The sequence below is a fragment of the Propithecus coquereli genome, unplaced genomic scaffold (genome assembly GCF_000956105.1).
Source record: "Propithecus coquereli isolate 6110/MARCELLA unplaced genomic scaffold, Pcoq_1.0 Scaffold152, whole genome shotgun sequence".
In the NCBI taxonomy this organism is placed as follows: Eukaryota; Metazoa; Chordata; class Mammalia; order Primates; family Indriidae; genus Propithecus; species Propithecus coquereli.
In genome coordinates, this window is record NW_012139636.1 from 147,177 (window position 1) to 160,887 (window position 13,711).

Sequence of the window (13,711 nt, forward strand, 5' to 3'; positions counted from 1 at the left end):
ATTAATTTCTTTGTATTTTTAGTAGAGACAGGGTCTCGCTCTTGCTCAGGCTGGTTTCGAACTCCTGAGCTCAGACAATCCGCCCGCCTTGGCCTCCCAGAGTGCTAGGATTACAGGCGTGAGCCACCGCGCCCGGCCGTTAAAGGATTACTTTAAATGTGGATCTTTAGAAGAAGGTGATAAATAGTTAAATTCTAATTTTCTTCTTTGAACACTGAGAAGCATGTTTAGGTAGAATTGGATTTAAAATACTAAAATATACGTTATGCATTGAAATAATTTGGAGTTTTTATTTAATTTTGTATTTTGACATACAGATTCACAGGAAGTTGAAAATGCAGAGAGGTTTGTGCACCCCTCACTCGGTGGGAGTGCTGTAGCACAGTATGGCAGGGCATTGACAGTCTGCAGAGTTGATTCACATTTTGTCGGTTTTACACGCACTCATTTGTGTGCGTGTGCTGTGTAGATAGCACAAGACAGCTTTTATCACGTGTGGCTTTGTGTAATCACCACAGTCACAATACAGAACTGTTCCATCACCACAGGCTCTGTCCTGCCACCCTTTTTAGTCTCACCCACCCCTCCCCCCTCAGCCTCTGGGAGCCACTCATCTGTTTTCCATCTCTATTATGTTATTTCATGATGTTATATAAATGGAATCATGTGGTATATGACTTTTTTTAAATGAAATTTTTTAAGTTGTAAAATATAACAAAATTTACCATTTTAACCATTTTTAAGGGTACAGTTCATTAAGTACATTCACACTGTTGTACAGTTATTACCTCTATCCATCTCCAGAACTTTTTCATCTTTCCTAACTGAAACTCTGCCCTTTACAGACTAACTCCCCGTGCCCCTCCCCTAGCCCCTAGCAGTCGTCATTCTGTTTTTTGTCTCTCTGAATTTGACTACCATAGGGACCTCATATAAGAGCAGTCATACAAAATTTGTCCTTTTGTGACTGGCTTATTCCACTTAGCATAGTATTGTCAAGCTTCTTCCATGTTGTAGCATGTGTCAAGTTTTCTTCCTTTTCAAGGCTAAACAATAATCCTGGTCCACTGTATCCATTCATCCTTCGATGGACACTTGGGTTGCTTCCACCTCTTGGCAGTTGTAAGCAGTGCTACTGTGAACCTGCATGTATGTATCTATCAGAGTCCCTGCTTTCAGTTCTTTTGGGTATATATTCAGATGTTGAATTTCCTCCTCATGTGGTAATTCTATGTTTAGCTTTTTGAGGAATCACCACACTGTTCTCCACAGTAGCTGTACCATTTTGCATTCCCACCAGCATTACACAGGGGTTCCAATTTCTCTATATCCGTGGCAACACTTTTTTTTTTTTGCTATAGGAAATACATACTTCAGCACTTGTTTTCTTTGTAATTTTTTGAGATTGGCTTTCTTTCACTTAGCATAATTCTCCTAAGATACATACAAATTGTTGCATGTATCAATAGTTTGTTCATTTTTATTGCTGAGTAGTAGTCCTTTGTGTAGATGTACAACAGCTTGTTTAAGACATTTGGGTTCTTTCCAGTTTTGGGCTATTGTGAATAAAACTGCTGTGAGCATTAGTGTGTAGGTTTTTTTGTAAACATAGGTTTTCATTTTTCTAGGATCAGTACCCAAGAGTACAGTTATGGTATGTGCATGTTTAGTTTCATAAGAAACTGTCAAACTGTTTTCCTATGTGGCTGTACCATTTTATATACCCTATTTATTTTTTAACATCAAACTTTACAGATGACTTAGGCTTTTTTTTTCCTCTTCCATTCTGCATGTTCGGAGTTAGGAAACAAAGTGAAATAAATTGTTAGATATCCTAAATTGATTTTTTTTTAAGCAGGTTCTAGTGAGCATAGATCATCATTAATTATGAGTCCCCTGGCTAAAAATAGTGATGGCTTAAGAAAATCTAAACCAGTGCTGCCATTAAATGTCATTTAGTGTTCTAAAACTGCTGTCCAATACAGTAGCCTCTAGCCAAACGTGGTTATTTAAAGTTAATTAAAATTAAATAAAAATAAGATTTCAGTTCATTTACTAGCTACGTCTGAAGTGCCCAGTGAGTCACCTGGGCTACCATATTAGCAGAGATGTAGAGCATTAACGTTATCACAGAGTTCTCTAGGATAGTACTGTTCTAGAATATGTGTCATTTCCATTTTAATTGCTGCGATAGCATTGAAAATCATCAGATTTCCTCACCTCGTCTGCCCGTTTTTCCTGAGAACCTGGCTAGTTACAGGAGGCTCCCTAAATGCACTGAGTGCTCTGGGAGGCTTGCGTGGCTCTTACGCATCTGAGCGCTCCAGGTGCCCCCCACGGTACCTGGCATGGCAGGCTGACTGAGTGGCGATAGTTTTCTTTGCTAACTAGATGAACTAAGAGTTTTGTCATTGTCTAGATGAGGAGGACGATGAGCCAGAAGAGGACGACCAGGAAATAAGAGATAAGACTCTGCCCCGATGGCAGATCTGGCTTGCTGTGGAGCGCTCCCGAGACCAGAGGCACTGGCGGCCCTGGCGCCCTGATAAGACCAAGAAGCAAACTGAGGAAGACTGCGAGGATCCGGAGAGACAGGCACGTATCCTCCACCCTGGGAGAGAAGCTGACCAGGGGGCCTTTGCCTTTCCATTTTCCTGGGCCTCGGTTGTCTGAAAGGAGGTTGCTGGGGCTCTCTCGTCTGGCTTAGGAGATGGCAGTCTGCACTCGTTCACATCTGTGAAAACTTCCCTCCTGCCGAATATCAGGATAGAATTTTGTTGGCCACTGGTGATGGGGGAGCGTGCAGGCCCTTGACCAGATAGTTCTTGTCCCCTAGTAGGTGGTAGGTGGGGAGGCTCTCGTGACAATCTCTGGAGATTGTCCTCTGGTTTTTCAGTTAATTTCTCACATGGAACTCTGTGGGCTCAAGTTAAAAAAAAAAAAACAACTTAGAATCATTGTCCTAGATTCTTTGTGTCCACTTTCCCCACCTCACTCTTGGATCCATGAAGATGTAGCAGATAGATTTGACTCTGGAAGACAAGAGGGACCGACTGTAGAGTCCACACTGGGACAGTCAGCATACAGCTGGTCTTGCTGAGGGAAAACTAACATTTATTGGACACTTGCTGAGTGCCAGGCACTTCGCTTGTATCTCGTTTACTGTCACATGATTTGGTACATGCTGCTCTGTGTTTAGTGACCACCAGCTCTGGAGGTTTTAAATTAAAATGAAGGAAGAAATGCTGTTTTGATACCCAGAATTGATCTGGTTTCACAAGATACCAACTCTTGCTGGGAGCTCTGTGACTCTCCCTACAAGTTAGGTTCCTTGAAGGCAGGGAGTTTTGCCTCTTTTGTTCACTGCTATGTCACCAGTGCCTAGAACAGCACTTGTCCTATGGTGAGCACTCAGTTGATGTTCTTGGACATTGAAGTAATATTTATTTGTTGCTGGAGCATCTGCTCTGGGCAGAGGGATTGGCACGAAGGAAGGCCCCAGAGTGCCAGGCAGGTGGGGTGGCCAGACTGGAATTCAGATGCAGAGAAGTGGGGAAAGAGATAGAGGTCAAGGTGATCTCTGGGCAGGAAGAAAGGGCCAACATCCAGGGAACCTCACCTCACTGGAATGCTTGGGAAGGTGACTCTGCCTTGCTGAAGCAGAATGTTTACAGAAGAACAGGATTTTTCTTTGGTGTTTGAAGATTTTATGGAGTTCACAGCCATTCTTTGGAAGTTGGTTCTCAAGGCTCAGAATTCTAGCAGTCTCCTGGAAGCTGATTTCTGGAGCAGACTGCTGCTGTGAGCAATTTTGTGCCATTTAGCTTTTTCTCTAATCAAAGCCTGTGGAAGAAAAGCTTTCTGATTTTTTTTCTTTTTTTAAATATAAAGAAGCAGCTTTCTGATTAATTGGTTTTGATTAGTTGAGTCCCAGGTAGCCTAGATTTATTGTGCTTATGTTTTGATTTCTGTTTTGCTGAGAGCCACAGAGACCAATCAGATAAGCAGCACCTTGAGACAAAGGGGAGTCTCCTTGGCCTTGCATTTTTAAATTAGTGCATGAAAGCAGCCAGGAAGCCGCACAGTTAGCATTGGGCTCTTGTAATTGCTCTTCACATGCTCCATTGCTCCTGAGGTTTCCTTCTTACCTTGCTCCTGTTTATCTATTTTTGAGCATATTTTTCATTTCCTGAAGCAATTTTGTACAAAGAAACCACAATAGTAAAGTTCTTATCTTCCATCTTAAAATAAAAAATTTTCACAGTTGTATTTTATCAAAGTAACTGCAAAAGCAATTAGGTGTACTTTCAGAAATGAACATCTTTCGAGATATTCTATGAATCCATTAGGATACTTCGACAGCTTCTAGCTTAAGCCTCTTCATGTCTGCCCTCCTCCCCGGTTTTCCCCGTGTGTGAAGATGTTAATGGCCACACAGGGCTGCTGAAAGTTACTTACCAGCTGTCCGGGTTGCCTTGTGAGGCCTCTGGCTTTTTTGCTAAAAGAAAACTTAGCTCCTGTCTGTTTAGAATTTCTTTTAATAATGTTGAATCATTAGTACATCCATATAAAAATAATTGTGAAAAATTGCGAAGGCTTTTGTTTGTTTCATTAAATGGGTCACTTTACTTTGTCTTCATCACAGGTGTTGTTTGATGATATTGGACAATCTTTGATCAAACTTTCCAGCCAAGATCTTCAGTTCCGGCTGATTGAGGCCTTTCTGCAGTTCTTGGGTGTGCCTTCTGGCTTCATCCCTCCAGCCTCCTACCTTCATCTGGCCATGGATGAGAACAGCATCTTTGATAATGGACTTTATGATGAAAAGCCCTTGACTTTTTTCAATCCTCCATTTTCTGGGGTCAGCTGTGTTGGCCGCATGGACAGGTTCGCCTGTCCTCGCTGGACTAGGGGTCACAATCGAGAGGGCGAGGAGTTCATCCGCAACGTCTTCCACCTCGTGATGCCTTTGTTTTCAGGCAAGGAAAAGTCCCGGCTCTGTTCCTCCTGGTTACAGTACGAGATTGCGAAGGTAACTCCCAGCCTCTTCCTCTCCGTGTTTGGGGACTTTTCATTTCATGTCAGCTTTGTAAATTGGGATTGCAAGGCTCTGACTGCTCTTCTGGGAACTGCCACAGCACCTCCTCCCTCAGTGGCCCCTGAAGGCCCTCGTGTGTGGTTGTCCTGCGGGGCCACCGGAGAGCGGGAAGGCAGGAGCAAGTCCAGCTGCCTCAGCGACTCTACAGCTGTTTATTGTGTTGAGTCTTCTGTTACCAGATGCCTGTCATTATATCAGCAGTTAGTGTCAAGAACAACCTTAAGCAGGGTTAGAGGATTTAGGGGCTTGTTAAAATAGATAAAATAAGCTACTTACTTCCCCTGCTCTTTGCATCTATCTGTTAGAAATTAGTCTGGATTAGCTGTTCTGCCCTCTGCTGGTCACCGGTTAGTATCGTCCGTCTCTCTCTGTCTCTCTCTCTCTGTCTCTCTCTCTGTGTCTCTCTCTCTCTCTCTCTCTCTCTCCCTCTCTCCCTCTCTCCCTCTCTCTCCCCCCTCCCTCCTCTCCTCTCTCCTCTCTCTCTCTCTCATGGGAGGCATGCTAATCTTTTCTGTATTGTTCCAATTTTAGTATATGTGCTGCCAAAATGAGCACAGTATTGTCTTTCAGCACAAAGTTCTGAAGCTTTAACTACAGATGACACATACCAGGTTGCATTAAAACAGTGTGATAACATTTTGTGGCCACATCTCTTTGGAGAAGAACATTGGGAGCATATCAGCCTTGTTTATAGCAATTGCAAATGGAACCCTGGATGTGTCAATTTGGGGGCACTTGTGGCCCTGGTAAAATCCTCATCTCTTTTACAGCTCGGACAGCCTCAGTATTTACCAAACACGTGATAAAGGAAGTATAGAGGCCTTTGTACTGTCAACGCTTTCTAAAGTTGGCAGCACAAAGGGATTGCTTTAAAATTACAGAGCACTGCAGTCACTCTTCTCTTTTTTTCCTGTAGGTTATTTGGTGGCTGCACACTAAAAACAAAAAGAGATTAAAGTCACAGGGGAAGAACTGCAAAAAACTAGCCAAGAATCTCCTTAAGGAGCCAGAAAACTGCAACAACTTTGGCCTCTGGAAGCAGTATGCCCATCTGGAGTGGTTGCTTGGCAACACAGAGGATGCCAGAAAAGTTTTCGATACAGCACTTAGCATGGCAGGAAGCAAAGAACTGAAGGACCCTGAACTCTGTGAGCTTAGTCTGCTCTATGCCGAACTGGAGGTGGAGCTGTCGCCAGACTCGAGAGGAGCCACCACACCCCGAGCTGTTCATATATTGACCAGGCTGACTGAGAGCAGTCCCTATGGGCCCTACACCGGACAGGTCTTGGCTGTTCACATTTTGAAAGCTCGAAAGGCTTATGAGCACGCACTGCAGGACTGTTTGGGTGAAAGCTCTGTCTCTGATCCACCTCCCACCGATTCCTTTAACCACCTAATTAGCTTGGTCAAATGCTTTATGCTCTTCCAATATTTGACCATAGGGATTGATGCCTCTGTGCAGATATATAAGGAGGTATTTGCAAAACTGAACAGCTCTGTTTCCCCAGAAGGCTCTGTTTTGGAGGACAGTGCCAGTTCCCAGAGTTTGACCAGAGTTCTTGAAGCCATCACGCTGATGCACACCAGCCTGCTCAGATTGCACGTGAAAGTTAGCGTTTATCCTCTGGCTCCTCTGCGGGAGGCGCTCTCAGAGGCCTTAACATTGTATCCAGACAACCAGGTTCTTTGGAGGTCCTATGTACAGATTCAAAGTAAGTCCCACAGTGCCAACAAGACCAGACGATTTTTTGATACAGTCACCAGGTCCGCCAAACCCCTGGAGCCTTGGTTGTTTGCAATTGAAGCTGAGAAAATGAGAAAAAGACTGGTGGAAGCTGTTCAGAGGTAATCACAGACCATCTTGTTCGGGTGTTCCAGAAACCCTCATGGCATGCGTGCTGTGTTCCCACTGCTTTGCTGGGTCTCAGGGGTGAATACAACACTGTGCCTGGAACACCAGCTGTGGGTGCTCCAGGTGTTGTAGGATAACATGTTGAAAAATGAACAAGACATTTAAAAGGAGCAACATCTTGCATTAGAGGCTTTTGTGGCTGTCCTCTAGGCCATGCTCTTGGGGAGCGTGAGTGTTGCTTCTGGTGTGCATGGGTGGTTCCTCTCGGGCTATCGGGGTACCTGAGAAGCTGTGATGAAAGCGTAATGGCTGTGGAGTTCACCGCTCTGGATTCCAGGCCAGCCCTTCCACTACTTGGCTGTGTGACCTTAGACATGTCACTTCACCTCTCTAATAGCTCCCTCTTCGGTCAGATGGAAATAAAGAACCTACTGGCCGGGCGCGGTGGCTCACGCCTGTAATCCTAGCTCTCTGGGAGGCCGAAGCAGGCGGATTGTTTGAGCTCAGGAGTTCGAGACCAGCCTAAGTAAGAGCGAGACCCCGTCTCTACTAAAAATAGAAAGAAATTAATCAGACAACTAAAAATATATAGAAAAAACTAGCCGGGCATGGTGGCGCATGCCTGTAGTCCCAGCTACTTGGGAGGCTGAGGCAGAAGGATCGCTTGAGCCCAGGAGTTTGAGGTTGCTGTGAGCTAAGATGATGCCACGGCACTCTAGCCCGGGCAACACAATAAGACTCTGTCTCAAAAAAAAAAAAAAAGAACCTACCCCATAGGGTTGCTCTTGAGGGGTCAGTGAGGTAAGTGCTTGGCACAAAGAGAGTGCATAATAATTAGAAGCTTCTGTCAGCATTGCTGGTGATAACTGTGTCATGTTTTTAATACCATCTTTGGGCTAGGCACGGTGGCTCATGCCTGTAATCCTAGCACTTTAGGAGGCTGAGGCAGGAGGATCATTTGAGACCAGCTTGTGCAACTTAGTGAGACCCTGTCTCTACGAAAAATAGAAAAAATTAGCTGGACGTGGTGGTGCGCATGGTGGCACGTGCGTGTAGTCCCGGCTACTCGGGAGGCTGAGGCAGGAGGATGGCTGGAGCCCAGGAGTTTGAGGTTGCTGTGAGCTGCAATGATGCCACTGCACTCTAGCCCAAGCAACAGAGCAAGACTCTGTCTCAAAAAAACCCCCCAAAACCATCTTTGATACAGTATTTTCTATCTAAAGGTTAAATGGTAATTGGAGAAACATATTAGCTTCCTCCCAGAATCTTTGCTATTGGTTCACTCTGACCTTGTAAATTAGGTAAGATTACCTTTGTGTGGTATTTCACTTGTTCTTTATTTCTTCCATTGGGATTTTATTCACTCCATGTGAGCCTGCCTTTCTGTACTTTAAATTGAAAGGTCTTCCTTCCCATAAAGTGGAATTTGCATTCTGCTGATTACAGCGTAGGTATCTGTAGAAAACAGAAGCAAGGAATTTGTGTGTGACTTCTAGACACTCAGTGTAGTGTAGACACTGCAGAACCCTGGCCTCTGCCTTGTGGCCTCAGAGAAGCCACATCACCCCGCGCTTACCCAGCTGAGGGGACAGCACTCCCCTGTCTCTCTCTGCTCCAGTTATTGCTGACATTGGCCATCACTAAAGCTTCTTTTCCTCTTGTGACATGGGGTGAGGGAACTTCCTCAGAGTTACATGAGCCTTTGCCTTGCAGGGTAGATGGTAGAGAGGTCCACACCACAATTCCTGAGACCGGCTTAACACATCGGATCAAAGCCCTGTTTGAAAATGCAATGCGGAGCGACAGTGGCAGCCAGTGTCCCTTACTGTGGAGGATGTATTTGAACTTTTTGGTAAGAAAATATTTAAGTTTTTGTTTTCATGCAGAGCCCTAGTTCTTCCTTAAAGGTGTCCAGTAGCCACTGCATGGAGTGCTGGGAGGGCCTTATTTCTCCCTTACCTTCTTGGCATTGGTTAATCCTTACGGAGATTCTGATGAATAACGTGAGGTCTCTCAGGATTTGGGAAGGGATTGCATGTCGCATATTCCTCAGGATATTTGGTAGAATGAAGTTGAGTAATTACTGGGCTGTTTGGTGCAGTAGAACTTAACGTGGGTTTCTCTGAGTTAACTTTTCTCTGAGTTAACAACTTGGAAAATGGTCTGAGCTTTCCTTTGAAAGAGACCTATATTCTTTGCCATCTTACAAGAATTTCCTGATTCTGTTTTGCTATTAAAAGAAAAGATTCAATCTGGAACGTGGTTTTTACGATCAACATTTCCAAAGCAGCTTTGTGTTCATTTAAAACTATCACAGTGATGGAAGGCAGAGAGACACTGTATAATTTTGGGAACGTGAATGTGCAGACTGAAGGGGGTTCTTGTCTGTGGCCGTAGTACCCTGAACACACCTGCACACCTGTCTCATCTGAAAGGTGGTTCTTTGGCTTCGTGGTCTGTGAATTGGCCCAAGCTTGGGGTAAAGGCCTGGTATTGGGATGGGCCTCATTTACTATAAACATCTATTGCCAAGTTGCATGCTTTTTTTTGGGTTTTTTTTTTTTTTTTTTTTTAAAAGAAACGCAGTCTTCTAAGCCCCTTGTTTGTTTTAGTTCAAGGTTACTCAGTCATATCCAAGTGACCTTCAATGAATATTGTGCCTTTCAGAAGCCAGGAATGACCTTCCTTATTCATAAATCTTGTGTATCTCTCTGATTATTTCCATAGGATAAATTTTTAAAACTTGATCAAAGTATTTGAATGTTGTCATTTGACAGTGACAAAGCTGGGCTGTAAAGAGATACAGAGAAAGTAAGTGAGGGGTTAGGAGAGGGTTGGGCCACCCCCAACTCCTGTTTTGATTCCGGACTTCATCAGGGCGTGATTCCCTGACCTCTGAAAGGGGCCGTGTGCTGAAGGCCTTAGGGCCTGGGTAGGACACGTTGTCTCAGGACAGCCGCTCACTGGCACATCCAGGAAAAAATGGACACATTCTTGAGAGCAGAAGTTGGCATTTTAAGGAATTACCACAAAAGTTTGTGCATTTCCCCAACATTTATTCTTCAGACCTGGAAGTTCAGATTTTGTTTTGACTTCCTTGTTTGAAATGAAAACCTTCAGAAGGGCACATGCTGCTTTGATGTTGATGGTACATCCACATCCTGGAGGCAGCATTACTCAGAGATGGCCGCTTGGTGTGACAGGGTTGGGAGAACTGGGTTTAGTCAAATCTCCACTCCTGTCATTCGGTTGCTTAGCTAAGGAGCTGATTAGATGCCCTCTGATATTTCCAGCACAAATATTCTGCTATTCTTTCTCAGCAAATGAAAGACCTTTACATTTAAAAAGGGAGAGCTTGCAAATTTGCCAGTTTAACTTGCCCAGTCTTTTATAGGTAGAGACAGTGTAAGATGCAAACATACAGTATTTTTGCTGACAGTCTGCCATGAGCCAAGTAATGCTTGTAGATTTGGGGAAAAAAGATTTGGGTCCTTAGGAAATTCTCCCTTTTTGGAAAGGCAGTATTAGAACTAAGAATTTAGGAAAATGCACAGTGATTTCCCCTAGCAGTTACTGAAGTATCTGGATGGGCTCCTAGCACTTGGTTAAACACGGTGAAAAAAATCAAATTAGGACCAAAATGCAAGGTGTAGGCAGCAGGTGCCGGGAGAGGGCAGGAGAAGGGAGTTGTGGGGCCGTCGTGGGGATGAGGCTCTGCAGAGGAGGCTGTTTGCTTGGTCATGCATTCGTGCCTTCCCGTGTATGTGTGGTCACACACACGTGTGTACTTACATGTGTGCTAGCTTATTTGCTTTTTTTCCCTGCAAAAATGATTAAAGGAATTAAAAGTTATTGTTGGCCATGGAGAATGTTGCAGGGTGTGGGGGAGAAATTGGACAAACAAACAGCAGTTAAAATTTTCCATTAAGGTTGGAACTTAGTAGGTTAAACCTCAGTTTTAGGAGAGACTTTCAAATGAACTTTTCTGCATACACTTTAACGCTTTTAGGCAGACTCCTTTTTTCATTTTGGCTATAAAATTGCAATTATTTTCAAGATTCTTAGAGTCCTTTAATTTGGTCATCTGCCTACACAATAAAGAGGGAAATATAAGCCAGTTATCTGATTTCATGGGACTTATGAAAGAAGTCTTCTTAATAAGGAAAAAGGGAGTGGTGGCATTTCTGGATTGTTAATCATTAGATTTTCTTTTACTCTGTATAATTTCTTCTTCCATCGTTGGCAGCTGGCAGAGTTAGGATGTATTGAAAGCCCGTCATTTACAAGAGCTGGTGGGAGGGAAAAGAATCCTCTTCAGTTCCCGTTTCCAGGGATGAATGAATAAACCTCTCAGAGTGTCAGTCTCCTCTTAGAAATATGCAGAGGAAGAATTATAGGGAGGTGTCTTTTTTTTTTTTTATTTGGGGAGGGTTGGATATCAGTTTTGTCAAATTACTTTAAAAAACTGTGTAAGCTAACAGTTGCTCAGATTTATTTATAATGAGATAAGAATAGAGAATCAAATTTTGCAAAAGACTGAAGACCTTCAGCCTTCTCATTTTCTTAGTGATGTCGCCTCCCCCGTGTGGAGGTGGCACACATCAGATAGGAAGGTACACAAATGCCAGAACAAGTGATTACTAAGCACCAGCTACCCTCTCTAAAGGGAGAGCTCAGACACTGGGTATGTGACTGACAGAGCGGGCCGATGGACAGCTGCCACTGCACTCTGCCACTGCTACCCACCCCGCCTCCCACAGAGGGGAGAATTACTAATGGCCCAGCTCAGGTCTGATTCACGGCATCTGTTCATGAGTGTCTTGTTGGCTGAGTCCAACGGCGCGTGTGAGACTTGGTTCCTGGGGCTCCGTGTAAGGGACGGGCAGGCCTCTGTGCGAGGCCTCCATTCCACTTCCCTCTGGACTGTGCTTGGCGGAATCCCAGCCTTACTTGGGGGCCGGAGTAGCAGCTCTGCTCCCTCATTAGCTGTGTTTTCTTTGGTTCTGTTTAAAGACCCAGTTAGTGCCCTGAGATGCTCCTGGCCTGCCTGAGGAGACACAGCCCATCGTCACATGGTGGGGTGACAGACACAATACCATGGGAACTCCAGGAAAGAGGGAGTAGCCCCTGGTTATGTTTTAACCCTGACTTAGGAATTTCACAGGGAGTCTTGGTTGTCAAGATGAGGAAATGGAGATGGTGGGGAAGGGGGTGTAGGAGAGCCAGGCAATGCCCACGAACTTTTCTCTCCCTTGAGGCTCTGCTCTAGTCAGAGGGCAAGGGTATGTACAAGGCCAGGACTTGACATGAAACCATGGACGGGACACCACACACAGTCACCACTAACGCTGCACCTGCTGGCGAGCCCCAGATCTGACCCAGGGAAGGCATCTCTGGTGGCTGCTGGATAAAGGAAACACAGAACTGTTGTCATTCGAGGCCAGCCAGCTGGGCACCTGGATGTTTCCAGTTCTGGGACTAGGTGTGTAATACAATTTTTCTCTCTTCCCTCAGAAAGAGGAAAAGAAGTCTTAAGTTTGGTCAATATTTTAGGAGAGGACATTGAAGTATGTTGGTATGGGAGGGGAGGGCAGCTCACATCGGCTCTTTGGTTGTAAGAGGCCCAGCCTTAGAACTGGAGGCTCACTCCAGGGAGGACACACACGAGTCCTCTGGCTCTCTGGGTCGCACTTGGAAAGGCTGGGGAGAGACTGAGCTTTGCCTGAAGCAGGGTTACCACAGGTGCTGGTTACAGCCCAGAGTGATGGTCCCTGTGACTGGGGGTTAGCCTTAACAAACCGAACAGGGCCAGGCATGGGACACGTGCCTATAGCCCCAGCTCCTCAGGAGGCTGAGGCAGGAGGATTGCTTAAACCCGGGAGTTCAAGATTAGCCTGGGCAATGTAACAAGACCCCATCTCTTAAAAATAAAACAAAAATTGAAAAGGGAGTGGGGCCATCCTTGGTAGACGGAGCTCCTGAGCGGTAAGTTGGAGTCTCTGGATACCATTGCTTGGATTTCTGGGAGGTCTGTCAACAACCCTTGCTGGTCCGGGGCTGGATGCTGTGCGCTGGCCGAGTGGTGGGAAGAGCCGGAGTCCACTAGAACACTCTCCTGAGGGAATGGGAGTCTGAAGGAGGGGGGTGGATGGAGGAGCAGAGACAGACTTCAGCTCCACGAGCTCTGCTTGTGCCCACTCCATTGCACACGCCCCCGTGTCCGTGTAGCTGTCCCAGGTGGGCTGTGATTCCTGGAGTGGCTTGATGGGGGCCCCTCATCAGGGGCGTCCCAGGCTCCGTCTCCTGCCACACTGGGCCAGGAAAGAGATTGTGGGGCTATGAGTTGAGACTGAGAGTTTTATGTCTGGAGAGAAAACGTGTGAATATCTGCACTCTCAGACTGAGATTTCTGACGGACCTTGACCTTTAACAAGGTGGTTGATCACAGTCCTGGTTGTCTCATTTCTCTAAAGATAGTTTTCAGAAAATGGCAAGTATTCAAGCAAATCTTTTCTGTTTTTTCCTGAGATAAATACCATAGAAGAACTTTTCTCTATTTGTGTAAGGTCATCAGCCTCATCTCACTGACACGTCGTCTCGTTACAAAGCACCGTTACTAACCCCAGGGTGTGCTGGCTCCCAGCACAGGAGGAGATACAAGACTCTGAAAAGTCAGGAGTGTTAGAGGTTGACACTCTGGGGCCATTCGTGGAGGGGAAATGACCCCAGAGGGTTCTGCGGTACCCGTCAGGCACCGTGGT

At 45.3% G+C, this 13,711-nt stretch overlaps 1 protein-coding gene across 1 annotated transcript in view; it reads left to right on the top strand.

The window, feature by feature from the left end:
* NRDE2 (NRDE-2, necessary for RNA interference, domain containing) overlaps positions 1–13,711 on the top strand; it is a 77,229-nt gene that overhangs the window by 43,416 nt on the left and 20,102 nt on the right. Inside the window, exons 9-12 of the mRNA XM_012640410.1 lie at positions 2,420–2,595; positions 4,646–5,032; positions 6,015–6,943; positions 8,664–8,802. Of these exons, the coding sequence (XP_012495864.1) occupies positions 2,420–2,595; positions 4,646–5,032; positions 6,015–6,943; positions 8,664–8,802 (1,631 nt within the window). The remainder of the gene's footprint in view (positions 1–2,419; positions 2,596–4,645; positions 5,033–6,014; positions 6,944–8,663; positions 8,803–13,711) is intronic.